General features: G+C 32.2%; 1 protein-coding gene across 1 annotated transcript in view; it reads left to right on the top strand.

Moving 5' to 3' along the window:
* Positions 1-26,491, top strand: part of LOC142318077 (zinc finger-containing ubiquitin peptidase 1-like) — a 106,020-nt gene extending 79,529 nt beyond the window's left edge. Inside the window, exons 8-10 of the mRNA XM_075354603.1 lie at positions 11,482-11,609; positions 17,181-17,404; positions 26,065-26,491. Coding sequence (XP_075210718.1) covers positions 11,482-11,609; positions 17,181-17,404; positions 26,065-26,109 — 397 coding nt within the window. The 3' untranslated portion in view covers positions 26,110-26,491. The remainder of the gene's footprint in view (positions 1-11,481; positions 11,610-17,180; positions 17,405-26,064) is intronic.
* Positions 26,492-27,224: the final 733 nt, after the last annotated feature.

The raw sequence follows: 27,224 nt of genomic DNA, 5'->3' as shown, positions 1-27,224 counted from the left end.
GAATAAAAGTGGTTGTCAGTCAATTGAAGATGACCCTTGACCAGGAATTCCTTCAACTTCAATTGATGACAATTCATCATTATATTATTGATGACAGTCATGTTCAGAAAATCAATGATCTTATGCATGCAAATCACCAATTGACTTTCAGAGAACTTGCAGAAGAGGTTAGCATCTTAACTGTATCATGCCATGATATTTTGATTGAAAAATTGAACACCCATGTAGTTGCAGCAATGTTTGTTTGTCGTTTGATGAGCGAATAGCAAAAAGAACATGGAGTGGACATTAGTCAGCAACTTTTTGAATAAGCCAATGACAGTAAAACATTCATGCAAAGGATCGTAATGGTAGATGAAAGCTGGGTGTACGGCTACGACATTGGTACAAAAGTTGAGTCATCACAATGGATTGGCAAATGATCACACCCCAAGAAAACGCGTCAATCTCGATTCAGTGTCAAAGTAATGCGCTTTGTTTTTTTCAATTTTAATAGAATTGTGCATTTTGAATTCTTGCCTCGAGGTGAAACAGTAAACTGTGCATTCTATAAAGGTGTTTTACAATGGTTATGTGAAAAAATCCGCAAAAAGAAATCAGAGTTATGTCGAGACAACTCATGGTTCCTTCACCACAACAATGCACTCGCACACTCAGTTTTGTGCCAAAAATCAGATGACTATCCTCCGCCTCCTTACTCGCCAGACTTGGCTACTTGCAATTTTTTCTTTTTTTGAAATTAAGATCAGTAATGAAAGGATGCTGTTTGAGACTGATGAAATTAAACTAAATTCAAATGCAGCTACCCAGTACTGCTTCATGAAGTGAAAGCACTGCTGGGAAAAATGTGTGGGGAACAAGGACCAATAATCAGTAAAGTTGATAATTAAGATTAAAAAAATAAAGTTCGGTTATTTTCTGAACAGACCTCATATCTACAGGGTGGCACAAATGATCCAACATTTGTTTTGGCAATAATTGTTTTAGGTTATTAATTATTAATGTGACATTTTATCTTTGTGGAAGTGACAGCAGTTTGAAGATTAATTTCTTCTCTTTCCGAGTGCGCTGTTTGTGTATCATTCCAAGATGACTGACAAAAGAAGACTGACTGTTGAACAGTGCATAAAGACTATGTTGTTCTTTAATGAAACGAAAAGTATGGTGCTTACATAAAGACGGTTTCATGTACATTTTCAAACTCTCTAATTGCCCTCATTTAAAACAATACATAAACTTTATGAAAAATTTACTATTGATGGTTCTGTATTTGAGGGTAAGCATGAATGGCCTGACAATGTTCGTTGTCCAGAAAATGTTGAAACTGTCAGAGCAGAGTTGCTGAGGAGCCTGGGCAAATCAACAAGAAAAGTAGCAGCGCAACTTGGGATTTCTTGGTGATCTGTACAGCGAATTTTAAAAATTGATTTGCATTTGTATGCGTACGTAAAATAATGTTGTCTAAATTAACAGTTGACAACAAATACCAAAGAATGGCATTCACTGAATGGGCTGTGAACCAAGACATTGTTGAGCAATGTTTGGTTTTCAGATGAGGCACAATTTCACCAAATTGGGGTTGTTAATAAACAAAATATGCATTTCTGGGCTTCCGAAAATCCATACATGGTTCATGAAAAGGTGCATCATGCTCCAAGAATTACGGTGTGGGCTGCTATCTCAAGTCATGGGGTAATAGGGCCATTGTTTTTTGAACAGACAGTAAACAGTGAATGTTATCTAAACATGCTGTGTAATAATTTTGTTCATTAGCTTCTTACAAAAGGGTTTCAATTATAAAACGAATGGTTCATGCAGGTTGGAGCCAGACTGCACACAGCTAATGTTGCTTTAGACTTTTCTGCATGAAACTTTTAACGCAAATATCAAATCGATTTCCTAATTGTTTTGTATGTGGAGAAAACTAGTCCCCAAACAGTCATGATTGAATCCATGTGATTATTTTCTTTGGGGATTTTTGAAGGAAAAGTTTTTCCTAAACATTCTTGTACAGTGATGGAACTACGAAATACTGATCATTGAGTCATGCAAGGAGATAACCAAGGATATGTGTCGTCGAGTTATTAACATCATAGGAGTTTGTGTTGGAGAAGTTGCTAGAGTTGATGGTGGTCATATTAAATATGTGATAAGCAAAACATAATTTCCAGGTATGTAATAAACACTGTATTTTACTTCTCTGTATTGCGATTCAAGTAAATATTTTTTAACAAAACCAAATGTTTTGGATCATTCCATGCACCACTCCGTATAATCCACTGTTTAGACTTTCTAATTTTTTTTTTGTCTTAAATCCATTATTCTTATAAACACAATTCATTAATAAGTGATAAAAAATAAATTAAAATTTTTTTATACTTTAAAAATACATTATTAATGCACATGTCTGATTCTAGCCTTTTCTGGCTATTTACTAAAGATTCCATTCTGTGATATTAAAGTAAAGATTTATAATCTTTTACAGTATTGCTGTCTACTACTAAGTTAATGTTTATATTCCCCATTAAGAATACTATAGGTATAACATTGAATCTTCCAAGAGATATGTAATTCAATGATAAATATGTTTTTTTACAGTTCTTGAAATCTATAAAAGGCAAAAATATTACAGATACATTTTTCAATAGAGGTGATATGTTGAGACCATTAACAGATGAGAGATTAATTTTATCAACAGTAAAAGAAATTTCAATTATTATTTAAACAATTATTCCCTTGCCTTAGAAGTCTAATCGCAACAAGCAAGCATTTTTAACCCTCAGTTTAATAATTACTTAATTCTATTTAATAAATCTACGATTCTATTAGTACAATAATATTTGGACAGATTTTTTAATTAATCATTTACAAGCAAACAAATTTCTTTCATTGCCTCTTAATATTTTACTAAATTAAAAATAAAGATCTACCTTCTATACTTCTACAGAAAAAATTTAATAATTAAATTTAAAGTTCTTTATTATCCACTGCATTAAGAACAATTACAAAATAATAATATAATAAAATTTAAATAATTAACTTTAAAGCTGTGTTTTTGCTTGAATTTAAAGTTCTTTATTATCATTCACTGCATTAAGAGCAATTACAGAAGCACTGTCTGCTTTACATAGAAAATTTTTCCATTTCTTTACCACAAATATTTGTACCTCTTCTGTCTTTATTTTTCTTAGCCATTCTCAATGATTACTTTCTTCCATTTAGTAGTAAGAAGTTCAGTGATATCCATAGGAAATTCATCCGTGCAGGTACATGAGCTTCATCTTTTAGAAATATTCCTTTTCTCAAACCTTCATAGTAAGATGCCTTCATTGATAGTTCTTCAAATAAATCAGACTATAAAAGCTGCAAGGTTACATTTCCCAGTTGTATCCAGTATTCTGTGATAAACATCAACCTCATTTTTAGTTATTGGAAAGTCCATTGCCTTTACCATATCTATATTAGTGCTCCTAGATTTTCATAGTTTTGTTACAGTGTACCAAGAATATTTAGGTAATTTATTTTGAATCTTGCTCCATTTCATTAATTTTTCCCGAAATTTATATTCTTTAATTTTTCTGCTTTTAACTTGTTAGATTTCCACTCTATTCCCTATTTAGTATATCTTGTATTTTTGTTTCTTTGTCACCAAATTTTTTGTAATTATCTCAATTTGATTGCAGATGAATCTCTCAAGAATTTTCCAGATTCTTCACCGTTTCTCAATTCTCTTTTCTGATTTCATCGATAATACTATTAAAACTTTCAGGGTAATAGTGCCTTCATCTGCAGCATTTTCCAAAGCGATACTCTCTCTTCATTATTTGTTATTACAAATTGTGCAATAACAGAAGGCTGAATTTCTTAAAATCCTTCCATTAATCTTATATGCTAGGATGTCAGTATCTATTATGTTGAATTCAATTCTTGATTTTATAATTCTATCCACATGAACTCTATATAATATTTTTCTACAAACTTTTACGGTAATTATTCTTTTTCTTTAAAAAAATCATTTATGTTGAACTGGAAATCTGTTGTATGGGGTTAATTCTCCAGCATAACAAATCTGAAAATTTGTTGCAGTTATATGCTTTGAAAGGATCTATAGTGGATTAATCTAGTGATTATTATAACAGAAATGTTTTGTTATCTTTTTTTTTATAATGCTTTCATATTAAAATTTTTCTTATTTTAGTAGTCATTTTACAGAACCATAAATAAGACAATATAAAGATAATAAATCTATAAATGTTGAGAAATCATATCATTGGGTTGTTGCAGGTGCCCTTAGAAAAATAGGTCCATGCTGTTTGTATTTAATTTGGTTGATGTATATAATAACACTTTTTGATTACGCTTGGAAGTATAATTGTGAAGTTATGGATGATATTTTGAAGTATTATTTCATTTTATTTATTTTTTTTTATAAAATTTATATATTTTATGTAGTACTATATATTATTATGTTCACAACTTATAATGAAAGATTAATTATTAAATCAAGATAATTTTATTTACCTGTGTCCATCAAGTTATCTTGAATAAAAAAAGACCAAATGTTACTAAGTATATATATATACAATTTTAATATATAATATTTTTTCAGCCTCCGCAAAGCACATAATTAGAGAAATACTCTTACCTTTAATCTTTTACTCCATTAAAGCACTTTCAGGCCTAAGCTCATCCTCAGTGATGGTTTTTATAATTTTTAAACTGTTTGCATTTACACAATAAAATCTTTACCTTTTTACGTTTTATAAAAATTGTTTGTTTAAAATAAATTAAAAAAATTTTTTTAATTTAAAAGATTTTTAAAAACCTTAAAATAAATTCAGAACAAATATTTTAAGTCAAGAATGAAAAAGTATTACAATAACTATTAATTTATCATATCTTATCTTTGTATACCAGCTTAAATAATTTTATTAAGAATTTCCCCATCAAATTCTGTTTGCAGGTTTATAAGGCTGAATTCACATTTATATCTACACAATTAAATATATACAATATTTTTTAAATTTCCAATTTTTTATTACATTTTCATCTTCAACATTAACTTTTGCAACTATTTCCAAATTATCTTCTAAACTAGTTATATTATGATTATTTTATATCAAATGTTTAGTAACATTTGAGAAACCCATCTTTCTATTTTTAAATGATCTAAAATGTTCGTTAAATCTATTTTCAAATGATCTGTTCATTTTATTAATAGATATCTTTTCGTAATTGTTGCATTTAATTTTATAAATACTGGAATAATGATATTTATTTTTTGCATTTTCATTGCCTCAAATCACCTGGGCAATAACTCTGGGCCCTGCTATGCCATTCTCAAGGCCCCACCCAGGGAGCCGGGACTCAGTCTGTTTTTTTCTTGCCATGCCTCAAATAAGGAGACCCCTGAGGAGGTACCGCCACTGGGACTCCAGTCTCTATATTAACTTGCCTCAAATGGGGAATCCCTGAAGAGATCCTCCACCAGGACTACGGTCTTAATTTTTCCCCCAGCGGCTCCAGGAGGAGTCCCCGCCCAATCATCGAAAGTAAGATGCCAGAGCATCCCACCTCTCCTGGATGGGGCTTTCCCAGACCAGAACCGTGTAGTATCCTGGTGCAGCAGCAGCCAATCCTCTCACGGCATGGGCAATTTGCAACCGCGGCCTCCTGGAGTGTGTCCATGCACATTACAGGAAGAACATCTGGTCTCCCAGCGACAGTCCTTTTTGACTTGGCCAGCCTCCCCGTAATTAAAACTGGCCGGTACAGTCTGGGCCACTACATGCTTTTGCCTTGTGCCCCAAATGCCAGCAGCGAAAGCAGCGGTCCTCTAGGGATTACCACGCTACTCTGCAGGCCACCATCCTATATGCCCCTCACCATTTGCCAACAACTTTTTGGTGAGGATGGGTGGCTCTGTCAGCACTTGTGTTGCCCCATAGGCCGACCGTGTAAACAATACATAGCGCATCATCACCTCCCCCCATTACCCGATGAAGGTCTGTTACAAATTCCTTTTGAGAAGTGAGTGCAAACACATCCTTAATCAGGATATGGACTTGCCGACTCCCCTCCCCACCAGTGCTGTTGTGAAGCCCTCAACCTTCTTCAAAATTTCTTGACTGAGTTTTTCGGCGGTACTCCTTTTGGCCAGCACCCAAATATGGAGGTCCTCCCCCTGGCCCTGATGAGCTGAGAGAACCCCAGTCTCTTCTGGTGATACACTGCTCTTAACCTGCCAGAGGAGGTCTACATAGGACCTTCCCTCCGCCTTCACCATGACGTTGGCCTCTTCTCCAGTGCACCCTTCCTCAGTTGATCTGCCGACATACCATCAACCGTCTGCCAACTGAGGTAAACCAGTAGCTTCCCAGCACATCTCCTGGCAGTGTATTCTAAGCAATATAAATACCAACCAACTTGCCCGGCGGGTCTGCAGAAACAAATGTCATGGTTCACTGCAATGACTTAAGGTATGATCTTCATAAGGTTGCAGATCACCCCCATCCTCTCCCTTAGCCAAATCGATGACTAGAATGTAATCAATTTGCCCGACAGCAATAGACTTATCAGATAAATCAGCTGCACTCGATTTTACGACAAGCACTTTTCCTGCTTGAAGTCTGCCATCACGTGCCAGGTACTCAACCCAAGGCACCCGACTCAGGACATGCGAGTGGCAAGGGTGACCAACACCTATCCCCAAGTCCAACACCCACACCTGAGGAACCTCATCATACCTATTGATGTCAGTCAGCAGTTCGGTACAGTGAAATATGTCCTTTTGCCAACTACGGTGAACCGACTGCACCAAGTCCTCTTTGGATACCGCATCTTCAAGCGCTCGTAGGAGACCACCATCCCTGATTGTCCACAGACCACCCTGACCAGGGCCAGGGCTCACAGGCAACATCTGTGTGGCTACATCTTCCCGCTGCACCTCCATCTTGCCACCAGAGTCCCAGTGATCACCCCGGCTTCCCACCACAGGTGTCTGTGTGGCCTTATTCTCCCGGTTAGGAAAACCGTGCCGAGCAACGCAAAGCCCGTTGATACGTGACACATAACCGACCATTATCCTGGAACAATCTTTAATTTCAGTCTTCGTTGTCATTTGAAGAGACAAGCTGCACCAAGTCACCAATATAACTCTGTAACCCTTCCGGTTCAAAGACAAACTCCTCTAGGTCCACGTCTGCAATCTCATCCTCACCCTCCTATCCATCTTCACCACTACTCCTGCAGACATCAGCGATTCCTTACTGTCAGCCTGCAACTTCTTCTTGTCCCCCTTCCATGGGAGGAGAGAACTGCAGATGCCGGTTTTTCATCGGTTTCGTTGTTTGCCAGCCCTTGCTCTTGTGGTCACTAGACTACAGTGGTGGAAAATGCACCTCATATTTGTCAGCATCCCCACTGTCTTCACCAGTCACAGCAGATGTGGCTGCCGATGATCGTTGTCATCTGACCAACGTAGATAAAAACTCTTCTTCTTTCCGCTTGGCCTCCAAGCAGAAGGCTTCTAACATTCTCTGTGCCTTTGCATCCATAACCACAGTCCAGTCACTCTCGCTCCCCTCACAAAACCTCCTCCTGAGACGCTCAAGTCAATCTCTTCCTACACGAACCCTGCTTCCAGGTCAGGGGCGTACCCCCTGACTCTGTTGGGTTGGTCATTGACCAAAAGACAAACAGAACATAAAACATAAACAATAAATGATAGGGCACTAGGCTACCAAAGTAAACAAGCCTTGGCAACTGTAGGCTATCGCAACAAAATCAATTAATTCCACAGTAAATATAAAAGAGCCACAAATATTGATCCAAACACACTTAATAGAGTGAAAAGCACCCAAGTTAATTAGTTTATAGCCCAACTGAGCAAGTAAAACCACAAAAAAGTCAAAATATAAACAAAGCCTTAGCAACGGATAAATACTCCATAACAACTGTAGGTATTAACCAAATAAACTCTAGTAAATATATAATAACAATTAACAAACATAAACGGTCAACGAATCATAATTGAACTATGAAAAACAACTAATAACTAAACAACAACAAAAATAATAATAAAAAACCACAGTAATAGTGACAAAACACAGAGTGTAGTAGAACTCAACCGCACTCAACAAGACTTCCATAACCTTCCTGCACTATAATTTAAATATGTATAACTCAACTCAGCCCACCCAAGAACAGAAAAATAATTGTGAATGCTGACCGAGCAAAATTATCTTTTAAATTTTATAAATTATATATTTTATAATGTAATACATTAATAAATTTTAATAAAATATCTTAGATTAAAAATAACTTCCATATATGCTAGGATAATTTTAGAAAAACTCTCATTTCAATAAAAATATACCGAAAATAAAATAATTTGCAGAAAGATTTAGGATGAAACTAGAAATTAAATAGAGTTATTACAAAAGGAGTTATGTAAATATTAGATTATATAACACACATCTGCAATTGTTAAAAATGTTAGGACAGGTATCTTTGATTATGTACTAAATTTGATTAACATTAATGTTGAAATTCATAAATATAAGTTAAAAGAATCTCAAGATATGAAAATTGGTAATTTAATAAATGTAAGAAATAATAATAACAGAAATCTGTATGATAATAAATTTCAAAAAAATGTTGTGAATAAAAACTGTGCTTCATGTTTCTTTGATACGCAAGAAAATTTAAAAACGTATTCAATACTAATAATGAGTTTTTAAATTTGACAAATATTAATTTTGGTGATAATGAACAATCTCTTATTGCTAATGCTTTTAAATTTAATCTATTTGAAAATAACAAGAGTAGGTATTATCAAAAAATATTTATTCTGAAATAAATATTAATAAAATTAATCCTTCTGATAAAGAACAGTTACATAATATTATTAGTAACAATGTCCATAGAATTAAAGGTACAAATTTATTTATTAACAAACCACTTTTTAATAAAAAAGTAATTCATTATTTAAAGAATAAATTAAATGAAAATAATTGTATCGTATTAAAATCTAATAAAACTAATGCCACCTGTTATCATGTACACTGAAAAATGTATTTTGATGAAACATCATGTAATTGAAAATAACTACAAAGAAATAAAAGACCCTACTAATAAATTTCTAAAAATAACAAAAAGTTTAGTATCAAAATATCAAACTATTTTTAATTATAACGATAATTTAAGATATCATACTAGATTATACCCTTTTGAACCGGACGCTTCAAAATTAACAGGACTTCCAAAAATATACAAACCTGGCACCCCAATGCAACCTTTGATTGATTTTACATCTGCTCCATCTTATACTATTTCCAAAATAATAGATAAAATCCTTAGGATAAAAATGAATTTACATTATATAATTACAACATAAAAAATGGGTATGCATTTGTAAATAAATTAAAAAACTTAGTCAGCAAAAACACTAGGATGGTAAGTTACGATATAAGTAACATATATCCTAGCATACCTATTAATAAAACAATTCATAAAATAAAAAATAAACTAATAAATAATGATACCATAACTTTATTGATAACATCATCACTATTATTAGGAATATATGTCAACAAAATTACTTTGAATTTAATGACAAATGTTATACGCAGGAAAATACCTTGCCTATGGGATTTCCTTTGTCAGCTATTATGTCGGAGATATACTTACAAAATTTTGAGAATAAAATAGTTTATGATGTTATTCCTACACACATGGTTTTATTATGGATTTGTTATGTTGATGTTTCTGTCATTTATGATCCGATTATAAATAATGAACGTTTCGTAATTTTAAAAAAAAACTTAATTCATATTATAACGATTTAAAATTTACTTGTGAAATAGATATAAACAAAACAATAAATTTTCTAGATTTTAGTATTGAAATTAACAAAAATAACCAAATTGTAACTTTGGTATATAGGAAATCTACAGCCAATAAAATAACAATTCATAGAAAATCAAATCATCCTTGGTCTCATAAAATTAACATATATACAAATATGATTAACAGAGCTATTCATTATGTACAAAATAATAAAGAAAAATTGAACACAGAAATAAATACTATAAAACAAACTGCAATTCAAAATGGATGTAGTACTTTGTTAATTGTTAATTTATATAAAAAATAAATATCAAAACTTAATAGTACAATAACTTTAAAACCAATACATAATACACAGAAGATTGACAATGTTTACCTAAAATATTCATACAATACAGTGTTGTTGAATACATAACCAAAGTTTATGACAAGGATAAATTTAAAACTGCATATAAAACTAACAACCACATAATAAAATATTTTAAAAACAATAATACTGATTTATACAATTTATGTAGGGTTTATAAGATAAAGTGTAATGATTGTGAGGATATTTATATAGGTAAAACTAATAGATCGATTAAAGCCAGATTTTATGAACATTTTAGGTACTATAAAAATAAAAAAATTGGGCTTCTCTAATGTTCCAGATTACCTCATAAAAGATAAACATTCTATTTCTGATGTTAATTTGGAAATAATTGATTTCTCATGCTAATTTGGAAATATTAGAAATTAAAAAAGGAGACATAAATAAAAAACCTAGCTATTGTAGAAAAATTATATATATATATATATATAAACAAAGATTCAACTTAATCAACTTACAGACAGAATTTGAAGGAGATAGACTCTTAAAAGCTGTGCAGTAGGTAGCAGCACCTTTAGAGATATTACATGAAATATTTATTTAAATAGTACAGTACTGTAGTATTTGGCTAGCCATATATATGTCATTATATATTTTTGTTTTATTTATTTGACTTCCTATGTTTTTGTATATAAAATTTTAATTTTTCTTATGTTTGATTGTAATTTTATATAAATATGTTATATACGACTGATGATGCAGGATCCTGCAAAAGTACTTCGTAAAAAATTATATTAAAAATAAAAAATAAGGTAAGAGTTGTCTTATTAATATACTTGGGTGGATTGAGATTGAGTTTTTCATATATATAAAATTTAATTTTTTGAAACTTTGAATAATTCATTTACATATTAACCACTGGATTAATAAAATTTAATATTATATGAAATGTATACCACCAGAATTCAGTAATTAGATAAGTTAAACTTACCGTATTAATTTCCTTCCATTAATCGATTTTCACGAGATTCTGCATCTTCAGTTGGTATTGAATTCTGCTGACCAGTAACTGAACAACAGAATTTCTATATATGTTCATAATAAATTTCAAAGTTTTAAAATAGAAAAAAATTTCCAAAAAATGACAAATTATAATTGAATACTTTTTAATGTAGTTATAGAATTCAATACCAACTGGAGATGCAGGATCCCACAAAAATTGGTTATTTGAAATTAATATGGTAAGTTTAACTTATCTAATTACTGAGTTTTGGTGGTTTATATTTCTTATAATATAAAATATAATATTAAAAAATGTTCAGGTGTCAGTTGGTTGATTTTCATCGTCCTACAAGTCCTAATGGCAGTCATCCTGAACTGTTCAATTGGGTTTTGGAATATTTCCAAGCAAATGATGATTTCAAACCTCCTCTTTACCTTCAGCACCAAGGTTTGTTTTTTGTATTATTTATTTTTTTATTTATTAATAATATCTTTATTTTATTATTGACTTTAATTTTATTATGTATCTGTGTGTTAGGAGGGGCAAGAGGTCCAACTTTATCTATTAAACCACAGCAGTCACTGTATGGGGGTGGGCAGGAAGTCCCTTTTTACTGTAATAAATCTATCTTAATCAGGCTATACTGCTGCCAATTCTCACCACTGATACCGCTCACTGCTGCTGAAAAAGGTGGGGAGAATAAGCTATGTTAGGAATCGCCCCGTGTGTTCATTCATGGTGGGATGACTTTAGTATAGTCAAATGTGGAATGATGGTAGTTCCAAGTATGTTTACTGTCAGAGAGCGTTTGTTAGCTTCTGTGTATGTCTATGAATGTACATTAGTAAAACAGTGGAAATCATTATAAATGACTTCTTTGTACATTTTGGGAGATCATCACCATCGCGACAAACATTACTGTCATGGTAGAGTAAAGCTTTTGATAGGGAATTGTTTTTGATGCACCATACACTGGGAGGCTGAGAACTCAAGCTGAGACTTGTGCTGCTGTGAAGGCATCGATTCAACAATCACCGATGAAATCAACGTGTAAATGTTCTGCAGAGTTAGGCATTCCAATATCAACAATATGAGAACATATGACTCGAAATTTAAATGTTTTCATCCAGCCACAGTTAATGAGTTGAGTGACAATGACCTTCATCGATCATGAAGGTCAATAACTGAAATGCATGTGTACATGCATTTCAGTTATTGCTTTAATGCTTTCTGAGAGCAAATTATAAAAAAATATCATGTTTTCAGATGAGTGTGTAATTTATTGAAGTTGTCATAACCAAAATGTTTTTTTGTGGGAGAAAGACAATCCTCATTTTTTGAGGAAATCAAACATTTGCCTCATGTTATGATTTGAGCTGGGATGACAGCTAACATCTCCTTGGTCCTTATTTTTTTGTTGGCGCAGTTAATCAACACAGTTATCTGAGAATGATCGACAAGTTGTTGCTTCTAGAATTAATGGCAAAAGGGATCATTGACATTGCGTTTCAACAAGATGGTGCTCCAGCACATTTTACTTTTAATGTCCACAGATGCCTCAATGAAATCTTTTTGAATTGTTGGATCAGACATGGGTCAGAAAAATTTCCTTAGCCAGCAAGAAGCCCTTGCCTCACCACATCTGACAATACACTCTGGGGTTTTGTAAAAGAAGAGATTTGAAAATGCAGATACATCAACAATGAGCAGCTCCAAAACACTGTTCATTTAGCATTTGAAATGATCACCCTGATATGCTGTTGCAAATGAACTACCAGACATGGAGGTGCATACAGCTGTGCTTTGAACATGGTGGAACCTGCACAGATGTTTTAGATCCATAGAAGGTAAACTGCACCTATTCTAATAACTTCATAACTAGCGTAAAGGGACTTCCCTTCCATCGCGTACAGGAAACAAACAAAGTCTACATTTTCATATTCAGAATTACTCCCCATCAAAGTACATAAATACCAAGGACACAGTAACTTTGCAGTTCCCACATTTTATCACAGATCCAGTAACATTAAACAAAATGCATTGTAGAGGGCCAAAGACCTTCCAACTAGTCTGCCTATCCTACCCTCAACTGTTCTTGCAAAGGAATCTACTAAGGATAGATCCAATACATTATTGATCAACTGTTTTGTATTGACCACAAAATATTTGCTCTACAAATATGTACTTATTTAAGAGATATTAAAAGTCACCCAAAAAACACGTCATGTTTCACTAAGATTATTCTCCCATACAAAAATTTTATGGCATGTAAAAGTATTCACTGAACTATTACTTTCAACCAAATACTTATTCAATAGTATTTAAGTTAAGCAGTTGTATGAAAACCACTCCAGTGTAATTTACTAAAATTTCATGTTTTTATACAGGAGGCTTCAAACTTCTGTTATAATTGTTGAATTCTTATAAACTTCAGTTGTATTTTCCTTTTTTGTAATTTTGGAAATTTAGCTAATTTTTTCTTAACTATTTTTTATTTTATGAAATAAAATATGTACTATTTGAAATGAGGAACTTGAGCTTTTAATTATTAGTTGAAATATTAAGTAAATGTTTTCTGTTTTAACTTTACATACACATTTTCAAACTTAAAAATATTATAGAAAAACTAATGATCTCTAACAAAACTTTTGCACAGCAGTGCTATTGTTTGATGATAATAAATGGCCATGATCGATTTTTCTTTATAGTTTGGAATTACATATGCAAGGAAATTTTGCCTTCTAAATTATTTTTGTATCTATAAATAAGTTTATGCTTCATCCATATTGTTATGTAGTGTCAGTTAATCAGTCAAATAAACATTAATAATCGTCATCAACAAAGATGCTTAATACTCCTTTTAAGTCAAAACTTTATTATTTATAACAGGTACAAATGTTGGTGAGAGCTTGTAGAAAGGAAAATATTTTTCTGGCTTTATTATTTCATGATTTCTCAACTTGTAAGCCTAAGTGCAATTATCACATTAGGTATGTAAAAAAAGGTTCTCACAAATGTTGTATAATACCAGAAACAAAAATATTTTATTAAATTAAAATTGTTTAATTTGTAAAAACAATGATAATAATGATCAAAGCTTAGAATTACATTGTCATTGTAAATTTATGTTGTCTAAATACCTATAAAACTTTTGCCAAGTTAATCTTTTATTTACCGAGTTTGACATTTAAAAAAGGTAATGTGCTTCATTTATTAGAATATTCGTAGATTCAAACCAATAGGATTTTTTATTATGTAGCTCATCCAGAAAGTAAAGAATATTTTGATACAGAAAAGTCAAGATAAGAATTAATTAAATATTTCTTATTTTATATTTACAGGAATCCTTAAACTGCATTTCAACAGCCATCATATGAATTCAAACACTTTTCATAACATGGTACCATTTTTTTTATATCTTCATTGCTTATTTCTGCCGACAACTTCTTAAACCATTCATCGGTCTTCTTTCAGCCCATAATCAACTTGAAATTGCCTGGCTTCTAAACATTTTTTCAACTTAGGGAATAAATGATAAACACTTGCTTCCAAGTCAGGTCTATATGGTGGTTGCTGAAAAATATCTCTGCTGAAACATTGAAGCAAAGCTCAAGTTGCTGTAGTTGAGTGTAGGTGAACATAATAATGGACATAGACGATGCCACTGGACAACATACTGTGCCATTTATTCTATAAGGTGCACTGGCAACATTATGCTTCTGAGTAACATGATTGCCGTCACCTTGCACATGCTGAGAGCTTGTTATGCTTTTTTGGTGATTTGGAATGATACTACTCCTTTGATTGATGCTTTATTCAAGTGCTTTGTGAAAAATCCATATTTCATCACCAGTAAAAATGTAATCCAAAAGTTTATTACCATCTTGAGTACAACGAATGAGAAAGTCAAAGTAGCTTCCATTCTTCAATTTTTGTGATGATCTGACAATAACAAAGTTACCAATTTGGTATACATTTTTTTTATAACCAAAAGGCATTGTTACAATTTAATGAAGTAATTTCAGGAAAGAAACTGTAAACCATGTAACCCGAAACATCTACCCTCCTGCAATTTGTCATCAACTTTTTTTTTATCAGTTCTTCAGTGATGATGGATGTTTGAGCAAAATGTCCATCATTGAGCACATTTGTTTGTCCCTTGTTAAAACATAATTTACCACTTCCTAAATGATGGTTCATTTGTCACACTGTCACCATAAACTTTGTTTATTTCTCTGTAAATTTCAGTGAGATAAATTTTGTTGCAATCAAAAACTGAATCTCGCTACACATTTGGGCAGATTTTCTAGTTTGTCAAACATTTTGAAAGCATAAAAAAATACAAACATCTGTATAGCATCACAGTTTAGTTCAGACTGAGTTTGTAGTACAGGGAGTTCAATGAAATGCCCACGATGGTCACTGGGACCAGAGACATGTGCCAAACATACTTTATTTTTTGAATGACCCTCATTTATGATAAATTCACTGTATTAGCTAAGTTTGTGATTGTAACATGTTTTAAAAACTTCATTTCATATGAAAAATACCAAGCCTAACCTGGAATCAAGCCAAGGATCTTTGTGATGAAAGGCTGAGTTGCCTACTATCACTCCACCTTTGAGGTTGACATCAACACAAATAACATGAAATTTTGTCAGAACATTTCTTAAGAAATCAAATTATATTAATCTTGTGATTATAATTTTTCTTAAATTATTGATTAATTTTTTTTGTTGTTATAAATGGGAATCGAGTTAAGTTAAACAAGTCAATTCAGCAACTAATTTTTTTTCTTTCATTGCTTTTTATGGATGTTATAATTCCTTGAAAGAAAAAAAATTAGTATTTTGTGATATTAACAGTGATGTTATCAGAGGTGATGTAACTTAATTTTACTATAAGGTAAATGTAAAATAACCTGATGTTGGCATGTAGTAGTTACTATGAGAGGATGAATCAAATGTGAGTAGCACACAAACAAAAGAAAGTTTTGCCTTAGGAGATGTTGATTATTCAGTTTCACTTCTTAATTCATTGTCATTTGTTAGCTAGTGTTCTAGCAAGAGCAGTTAATGAGATATTTAAATTGCAGCATCAGTCTAATTGAGGACATCCAAAGAGTTCTAATTTCACATAATAGCAAATCCAAAATGTGATCTCATTATTGAACAAAATAATTTAATGTAGAATGATGACAATTATTGTGATCCATTGAAAATGAATACTTTCTCCAATATTACAAGATAAGACAATTACCCATATAAGCAGAAGGCTTGTAAATATTTTGTTATAAATAGTTGTTAAGTTATAATCATAACTAATGTAGGGGTTTCTGGACTATTCACTAGTACAAAAACTTTGGTTTCACTTTTTCCATATGTTACTTATTAATCCCCATGCCTTATTTATTGCACAAATACCTATATGTAGCAGTTAAAATTTTTCTATTGTAAAACATTACTTTAGGAAAATATAATGTATCTAAAATAAAAAAAAGATATGGTGACAATCAATTAATGCACACCTTTCTCCATCATTCTGCACAAATACTCCTTAGTTAAATATTACAGGAATTATTTTAATCTTGTCTTTAATTAATTGGAAAAAAATCATTATATAAAGGTAAGATAAAAAAATCTATAGACCTTTGAGTTGTCTTACTGATTTATTATAGTGCAATCTTACGAACGTATTTATGCTAGCCTGTTATTTATCTTATTTGGTGTTGAATTATAATTATTGGTCAGATAATAAAAAAAAAAATTAGTATTAAAATCTTCCATATTGTGTTTTGTTTTATTAAGCCTTGGGCATACTTTTTCACTTATTTTTAACAAGGAAAGTTAAGTAAAAATATGTCACATCTTTGCCAGGAATCAAAACAAAGACCACCTAAAATACATGTATATCATATTACTGAATGCAGTGAATATTAGTTTTGTTAAAAATTAATTGAATCATAGGTAAAATTACATATAAATTATGTTTTTTTTTTGTTTTTTTTTCAAAATACAGGTCACAGTCGTACTATTATAGGATGTGAGCAGTTAAAAGATGGAACAGTTTTCCTTCTAATCCTTGATCCTAGCCATTCACCACAGCAAATGTCTGAACTACGTAGTACATCAACTGCTATTGGAGCCATGAGGCTTATAAGGAAATCATTAGTTGCAATGAAAGCTAGACATTATCAAGTCGTTGCAGTTTGTGGTATAATGGACACAGAAGCTGAATATCAGGTAGTGAACATTAACACTTGTGTACACACATACATACAAGTGGTTTGTTTTTTTTTTTGTTACAGCTTATGAAAAATTTTTAGATTCCGTATTTATTCGAGTACCCCCCGCCAACGAATAAGCCCCCGCACCTCGATTTTCCAGAACGAAAATTTAAAAATAAAATTGAGTACATACCGGTATTTAAAGTGCAACGGATATGTTAAAAAAATACGTAAATACAAAAATATTCAGAAAGTAAAGCATTTAATTTGTTCATTCAAATTACAATACGTGGGTTATTTTATTTTCAAGGTCCGATCGGTCGCGAAATAAAAACCTGCGGAAAACTCGGATGAACCTTTGCGCAGCGTCTCTAGTATGGTCTTCAATCACTTCATTTAGTTAACATAAGCATGTCTACAACAATAGCATCTCCTGCCAAGTGTGAAGTGCGTGCGGTAATTCGATTTGTTCTGGCTGAGGGGTGTAATGCCGCAGAAATTCATCGATGAATAAGTAATGTGTATGGTGAAACTTTAATGAGTGACAGCAAAGTGCGACAATGGTGCAAGAACTTTAAAGCAGGACGTACAGATGTTCATGATGCCGGCAGTCAGGGAAGGAAGTGAGTGTCAACCGATCAGCGAGTGGATGAGGCAATTTGAGAAAATCGTTGATTAAAAATTTTTGTATTGAGTGATTAGTTTCCTGAAATTTCAAGGTCAGCTTTCTATACCGTTGTGAGTTAGAGACTTCAGTACCGCAAACTGTGTGCGAGATGGGTTCCCAAGATGCTGTCCGACCATCACAAAAGAATGAGAATGGATGCCTCCCTAATGTTTCTCCAGCGCTACCACCACAATGAAGGAGAAGATTTTTTGAACAAAATTGTCACAGTGGGCGAGAAATGGGTCCATTTCAAAACTGAAGAAACAAAAGAACAATCCAAACAGTGGATGCATTCTCATTCTCCCAGTAAACCAAAGAAGTTCAAGCGAACCTTCTCCAACAGAAAGTGTATGGCTACTGTGTTCTGGGACCGGAATGGAGTTCTCTTGGTGGAATTAATGGAACGTGGCACAACCATCACTGCAGCCTCATACTGTGTGACTCTTCAACGTCTACGAAGGGCAATTCAGAATAAGCGGAGAGGAATATTGTCATCAGGCATTGTCTTTCTCCATGACAATGCTCGGCCACACACTGCACCTATAACAAAGAAGCTCCTGCAGCGTTTTTGTTGGGAAGTGCTTGATAGCCCACCATACAGCCTGGACTTGGCTCCATCCGATTTTCACCTCTTTGCTCACATGAAATGCTGGCTGGAGGACAACTTTTGGCACAGACATCGAACTGCAAACCAGCACAGAAACATGGCTGAAAACACAGGCGGCTCCGTTCTATGACGAGGGTATTGGAAAGTTGGTACCACGCTACAACAAATGTCTAAATCGGAGTGGCGACTATGTAGAGAAATAGCGTAACTATGTAAGTACTTGTTACAAATAAAATATTTTTTATTTTCACTGTGGTTTTAATTTTGTGACCGATTGGACCTTGAAAAAAAATAACCCTAGTATAAATATTACATTAATAATTAATTACCGTAAGTACTAGTTTAGTTCAGAATCAGCAGGCCAGTAAACTAAAAATAAAGTATCATGTTGAAAAGGATGATTTCAATACACTTTTAAATATGGGATTTAATTTTAATTAGTCACTGTCACTGTCAATGTCTGTAGAAGAGTTACCGGTAGTCTCCACGTCACTCCACCAAAGGTGATCGTCTTCACTACCATCAAGTTCATTAGATATTCTGCATTTTTTTAAACTTTTCCTTACTAATTCCGTGGAAATACCTTTCCAAGCATCTTTTATCCAAACACAAATCTGGTTAAAATCTGGGCGTTTGATTCTTCCTGTAGGCGTGAGTAAGAAATTTTCATCAACCATCCATTTACTGTACAGTTTTAAAGCAGATTTGAACGGTTTATTAATGCAGACATCTTGTGGTTGCTATAGAGATGTCAATCCGCCTGGAATTATTACTTGGTCTGTCATACCCTTTTTTAAAATGTCTTTCACTTTATCAGTCGTATGCCTCCAACAACTATCCATTTCTAGCATACCGGTATTTTTTTTTTATTAAGTAAATCTCCTGATCGCTTTTGCCAAACACACCTGATCCAATCTAAAATCAAGTTTTCATCCATCCAACCTGATTCCTGTGCTCTGATAATAACTCCATTTACCTGTACGGTAGGAAGAGTTTTTCTTTTAAAAACAATGTATGGAGGTAATTTTGATCAATCAGAAGTAATGCAAAGCATAACAATACACCTTTGTTTTTCATTACCACCAGTGCGAATCATAACACTTTTTTTTCACCTTTTTTGTTTACGGATTTGTCAAATGGCATTACAAAATATACGGCGGTTTGATCAGCGTTTCCTATTTGAGAAGGCAAATAGCCTTTATCTTTTCTAAGATTTATTATGTATTTGTGAAAATGTAATATTTTTTGTTCATAAGCATCTGGAAGAAGTTGAGAAATGGTCTTATTGACAAATCATTTCGTGCAAAAAATCATGTTATGTATTCACGTCTTGCTTTAAAATCTACTTTATTCAATGATTTAGCGATTTCACAAGCATATAATTAACACATTTCTGTTGTGACAGCATAACCGCATTTCCTTTTTTCCATTCTATGTCTGTGTATTTTGGTTTTAAGCCACGAAAAGCCCTTTTATTACCAGTGCCTGTCACCAGAAGTTGTTTCTTCTTACGCCAGTCTCGAATGCAGCTTTCATCTATGTAAAATTTTCTTCCTGCTGCCCGATTTCCAATTTTTTCAGCCTCTTCTATAATGCGCAGTTTTTCATTTACTGTAAAAGATCATAGACACTGTTCTTTTGTACTCATTTTAATGCCGTAATTAAAATAAATCACTGTATTAAACTTTACAAGATAAACTAAACAGATAAAATACACATAACTGTCCACATATACAAACAGTACAATGACTATGGCGAATAGACAAGACGACAATGGGTAATTGATACTGTAACTGTAGTGTCATTAGAACCGGATGCAGCCTATACAGAATGAATCAGTTTTATAAAAATACTGTAACTTCGTTCCTATTGATAATATGAACAGGATGTTAATAATTAAGGATGTATTCTGTATAAGCGGCATCTGGTATTGATAAACGAAAGCCTAATGTAACTTAACTATATTTATGTTATTGAATTTAGGTACTTCTAAGAAAACATTTAATTTACATAAATTATCCTGGCCAAAGGCTATGTTGCAAGTAAGCCCCGCACCCTTATTTTTTCTCTCAAATTCAAAGAAAAAAAGTGTGGGGGAACTCGAATAAATACGGTATGTTGTTAATTTAGTTTGTTACGTTGCCTATAAGCAAATAAGTTCTTGAAACAAAATTTGTAGAGAATTTAAATCTGAGAAAATTGCGTAATTTAGGTCAAGTGCGTATAAGTAAAGGTTTAAAAAACTAGACTTATTTAAAACTATTTTTCATACCAAAAGGTTGCAGAAAAATATTTTAATTTTTAAAAAAGTATTTCTGTCGCTGCAAAAAGATTGTAAAAACATGATTAACTACTCAAAATCTATAAAAGACCAGTTTCAAGCAATTCAACTTTTTTTTTAATATAAATTATGCAATTCTTTTCATATTGAAAATTTAATTTAAAAGTTAAATCTTGTAGTTCATAAGTTGCCAATATTAACAGCTGATCACCATTTGGCTGAATAATTTTGTAAGTTTTCAGATGCAAGTATTATAACACTACACAGTATGTCTGAAAAGTGACCAAACTAAATTAAATAAAAATACAGAATTAAAGATAAACGAATTTAGGAGCATGGTGTAAATAGTGATTTTTTTTTTTTTAGTATAACAAGTAACATTTATGCAAAATCTAAAAAGTGTGCCTTATAAGCTCAATATTTTGGTCTTTATATCAAGTTTCGTATAAAATACTAAAAATACAGTCTCAGTTCTGGGACTGTATTTTCAGTCTTTTTTTTTTTCAAATCAAAAATGTACCAAACCATAAATTTTGCCTCACATTTTGGATTCCAAAAATTTCAGTGTAGCTTCATTTTACCATCAGAATAGAAATTATAACTAAACTTATTTACTGGGTAAATAAAAAACAATGCATTTATTAACATATGTTTGTTTGAAACACTTTACACCCAGCAAAAAGTGATCTGAACCACACTGCGTCCTTCTATATACCCTAAGGTCCATTACATTTAAATTAGAATTCTGATGCTGAATAACATAATTTATGATTGACCTAAAGTTCTTCATTTGGTCGAAAACTTGTGTATATTTCCTCATGGAAAGCAAGAAAGTCGGAGGCGATTCATCTGGACAATGAGAAGCTAGATTCAGTTTGGATGGTTTGAAGGTTGAATCAGTGGAATTCTTGTAAAAACTCAAACTAACTAAAGAGCTAAGTAGGTGAAAGAAATAAGTGTAGAATGCATTTATTGTCTGAATTAACAAATTGTACTTCAAGCTGCAAAGGAAGCTTTGGGTAGTTTAGAACAAAGGAGTGCATCTCAACCTGTTGGTGGAATAAGGATATAGAGACCAAAGTTAAGCTTAAGGAGTTGAAATATATTCAGACAAGGAATACTGAATATAGGAAGGCTTATTAACAAATAAACAGAAGATGTTAAGAAAGAAACTATAAGGGTTAAAGAGGAGGCATGGGAAAACAAATGTAGGAGAAAGAAAGGTGGAAAGGTATCAAGGGCTTGGGAGCTTATTAAAGATTTGAGGAAAGGTAGATCAGAAAAATGTAAGAAGTCAGTTAGTAAAATCAGTTTGAAGGAATGGGAGGAGTACTATAAGGTTTTATTGAATGAAGATAAAAGAGAGTATGTAAAGGAGGATAACCTAGTTAATTTTGCACAAATAATACCGAATGTAAATGAGGACTAAGGATGAACTGGTGAAAGAATTGTGAAGGTACTAAATGGGAAGGTGCCTGAGCTGGAAGTATTGCTATTGAATTTGTGAAACATGGGACTATAGAATTATTAGAATGGATCTGTAAAATGTTTAATGGAAGGGGATGACTTAACAAAGAATGAAATATTTGTTATACTATTTCACTATACAAGAAAGGAAACAAGAAGGTCTGTAGTAATTATAGAGGCATTAATGCTACTAATTCATTGGCAAGTTTGTATGGCTGAATATAAATAGAGGGGATTGAAAGCAATATTGTTAATCTGGAGGAGCAAAATGGTTTTAGGGGATGGCATTATTTATCTCTGGATAATATCTTGACTTTAGACAGATGATTGAGAAAAGAAGAGAGAGGAATTTGTTGGTGCCTATACTTTTTATTGATTTAAAGAAGGTTTATGACAATATCCTGCTGTTCTTGGAAACATAAACGTAAATGAAGTATATGTCAGAGCAATATATAATTAGCATAAAAATTATGAATGTTTAATGAAAAATGGAAAATAATATTTCAAGAAATTTTAAGGTGTCCCTTAAGGGTTTGAAGCAAGGTTGCTGTTTGTCACCCTCTGTTTAAAATATATTTACAGTTAAAATATACAGAAGCGTTAAAGATATGGAGAAGAAAGGTAGGAATAGACATGGAAAACAGTTGCCTGTATATACTGTTCTTTGTGGCCAATCAGGTGGTGTTAGCTAATGATGCTGAGGATGTCCCGTATATGCTAAGGAAATTAAAAGAGGAATACCTTAAATGGGGCATGAAAATTAATCTAAGGAAAATGGGGTACGTTGTAGTGGGTAAGAGAGGGTAGGATTTAATTGTAGAGGTCGAGGGAGTGCAAAATTGTGACAAGATTAAGTACCTGAGAAGACTTATTTCTGAGGATGGAGGGTGTGAGGTTGATATCAGAGCTAGGATTGGTCAGGGAAGAGCAAAAATTTGGAAATTGAATAGCTTACTCTAGTGAGCCAAACAGATGTTGTATAATGTGGTACTTAAACCTATTGTGACTTATGGCTCAGAGCACTGGCAAATGAACAAAAGTAATAGGGAGCATTTGGAGGCTTTGAAAATGGATTTTTCTGTAGAGCGGTGCTGACTTTCAAAATTGGAGCAAATAAGGAATGAGGTAATTAGAGACAGGACAACTTCCAAAATTAAAAAATTGAAGAAAAGCTATTAGTTTAGTATGGACATATGTTCAATGGATAAGTGAGCAGAGGTGGCCAAAAAGGGTGCTAGATTATTGTCCTGTCAGAAGAAAGATGAGAGATGACCCAGAAAGATGTGGTGAAAAGGGTGCAGAGGCCAATGAAAGAGAAAGGAATGGTGGAGGGTGATTAGATGGAGAGGAAAGTATGAAGATTGAGGTGTGGGATGCAAAGCAATCTGTAGGAACCCCGCTTGAAAATAAAGTAAATAAATTTGTTTGAATCTTTTTCATTGTCTTAATCGGAGGAATATATCTAAAGTTTAGCAGAAAACTCCTGGAAAACCTATGTATGAATTTTTTTTTGGAAGATCACTAATTTTTATGTCAAATGAAAAAGTATTGTCTAGTCAGGCATGGTTTTTTTTGTCCCAGTCAAGACCTGTAGCTGAAAGGCTAAGATACACTCCACTACTGTGGTCGACAGAGTAATATCTGTATTTATTTATTATTGAACTGCTTCTTAATATTTTTCTTTTCACAGATTTTGAAAGAATAAAATTTTTGTTGTAACATCTGTAAGTTAAACTAGTTTTCAGTGTGATAATTTAAAATGAAATGAGTGAGTATTGCGTAAATAGGAAGGTTCTCTATGAGATTATCAAGCAAAAATGGAAAGGATTGATGAAAACTGTCTGAATACATATGACAGTGTGACAAGGAGTGTTAGAACTGAAGGAGACTCCAGGAAAAGGTTATTCCATAAAACATTTTACACAAATGAATTTTCAAGAAAGGAATGAGATTGAAGGATATCAAGAAATTAGTCTGATGTATCATTTTGGCCAAATGTTTCACATACTGGAGAGATGACTTTGGGCAAACGTTGAAGGTTCCAAGTTCTGAAAGGAGCACTCTTGTGTGACTTTGGACCTCCAAAGACCACCAGATTGAGCTTGTTCTCATATTAACAGTGAAGTTATAACAAAGGATTATGATTTTGGGGAAAATTTCCTGGCAGCCTTTCTTTGAATGATCATGTATAGATAGTGGGGCTGACCTGTAATAAAACTCACCTTTATTTGTTGTGTTGATGGATACTGAATTTTTAAAGTGGTAAGACGTATTGTCAAGAAATAATAAGATGAGTAATTTTCTTCTGATAACTTGGTGCTCTGGAAAAATATAGAAAAAGAGTTAAGGAGTTATTGTGAAAAGTAGAGAGAAAGAGCAGAGCAGTGCATGAATAAGCTTAATATAGAAGCATAAGATTGTAACAACAAAAGAAAGAATGATTGATTCACATGTAAAAAAACGGTTCCAAGAATTTTTTAAGGAAGTTGAATAGTTTTAGGAAATATAATATGGATGAGTCAAAATGGTAAAATGAGTAATTCTCTCTCTCTCTATCTTTCTCTCTCTCTCTCACACACACACACACACACACACACACACATACACATACATATATATAATATATACACATACCTGTTTACAATCTTTATTGAATTAATATAGCCTCTACTTAGGACATGGTATACCTTTCTTCCCCAGCTGGTAATTGCTAAGTGAATTTACTCGTACATTTATTACGTACTTAGAATTTAGCGTTTTTAAAATGTAACAATATATTCTTATAGGGTACTGCTTTCATTCAAATGTTATTCCTAATTACTATATTTTAATATTATTTCTTGATACTAAATAAAATTTTAATAAACCTCTTTATTTTCTTTATATAATTTCCACTGCAACTCAGTTGTAGTATGGATACCAGAAACTCAATAAGTAAATTTAATTCTGTCACTGCAACCCTAATATAAATATTATCACTTGTGAACAAATTTTTTTCTTATCATACCTTTAATAATGTGAAAATTTTTCACTTTAAAACTAGTTTTTGTTAAGAATTAGTAGGATTAAAGGAAGGAGTTTTTTAGAAGGTTGAAGTAGAAGTTAAGTATCTGTTTAAACCACTCAATTCCTTAGCAAAGCTAGTTTCAACCTGTACAATAAGATTTTCATTTCTAAGAAATGGGGAAACTGCTTCTCATTATGTTTATTTCTTTCATGCTGTTTATTTGACTCCAGTAAATAAAGCAGAACGGTTACATGAGCTTCTAAGCCAGTTAAAAATTCCTGTTCACTTAATTTTGAACAAAGGCTTTGTGCAATAGCTGTTGTTGATATCAATTGATAATTATGACATTGACATTGTTAACTGGTAAACACAATAATTTAAGAATGTGGAGTGGATGGTATAAGGAGATGAAGGGTTGTGAACTTGCAGCATATCAATTCAGTACCTGTTTTCTACCATATGTGAAAGGTGAAAGCATGAGTAATAATAATAAATGTACTGCACACTCATTATTGCTTTTTTTTTTTTACAAGGCTTAATTTTAAAAATATATGGAGTATGTCTTTAATAAGTAATAGATTTTATTTGCAATGGTAATAAATGGATGATATTATTTCTACAGACATGTTTTTTATTATTTGTTTCAGCAAAGTAAAGTGCTGCGATCTGTCAGAGTGCCCCAAGAGCGATGATTGAGTACATTTTATGTGGTTATTAATGTCCTGTATTCTCATTCAAGTAAAAACGGAATGATTAACCATTTTATTTGGTTTTGCTCAGTATTTGTTTTGGTACAAGTTTTATTAAATGGAAGTTATAATATTGTTAACTGCCACTTTGCCGGTTGGCTTATCAATAAGTTAATAAGTGCTTTGCTCACATTTACTTTAAAGGAGTGTATTCACTTAGGGACTGTAAGCCCTATATCCTGTCATAATACTATATAGCAATTAATTTCTTTTTTTAAATTCACCGAAATACATAATCGTAAACGTTAATGATTTCAAAATGTCATTAATAACTCAATTTTATCCATGTGACTTAAATAAACTTTTTCATATAAGGATTATAAAATAAGTATATTATGATATGTATTATGAAAAAAAAAATCTGAATTTTTGACTTAAATTTGTTTACTTCTTCCAATTAAAAATTTTTATTAGAAAAAGATTATGATAATATTTTTCTCGTATCATTTTCTGTTTTTCATCACACATTTTATATTACATCAGTTCATTTAATGAATGATGTTCTTGCTTTCATTGGATTTGACTGAACTAACGAGAGTTCTGTGTAATGAGTGATAAATTGTTTTTTATTACACTTAAATATTTAGAATTTATATATCTATTGAATTTTATATTGATTGCACTTTTATTTATCACTTAGCTGTGGGTGCTATATTTTGCTAAATCATACTTAAAAATATATTTATATTTATGGTAGCATGTTATATGTCCTCACTTAACATCACAGTTTTGTTAATTTAATAGTATTCTTAGTACATTTTTTAGTATATAATTTTGTTATTCACATCTTTTAACACAAGACAAAATGATTTTTTAAACAAGAAAAATATACAGATTGTCGTTGCCTTTCTTGTAGAATTTTATCTAAGAAAGGTTGACAATGGAAACTCTGTTATTAATTGCTTTTTGGATCTCCAGAAAGCTTTTGAAGTTGTTGTTCATGGAGTATTGATTGAAAGACTGTTTAGTATTGCTATTGTTTGTATATCACTAAATATTTTTAAAGATTATCTAAATCTCAAAACTTAATCTGTGGTAGTAAATAATACTACAAGTAG

The sequence above is a fragment of the Lycorma delicatula genome, chromosome 1, assembly GCF_047948215.1.
Source record: "Lycorma delicatula isolate Av1 chromosome 1, ASM4794821v1, whole genome shotgun sequence".
Classification (NCBI taxonomy): domain Eukaryota; kingdom Metazoa; phylum Arthropoda; class Insecta; order Hemiptera; family Fulgoridae; genus Lycorma; species Lycorma delicatula.
This window is presented reverse-complemented; position numbering and strand designations above follow the sequence as displayed.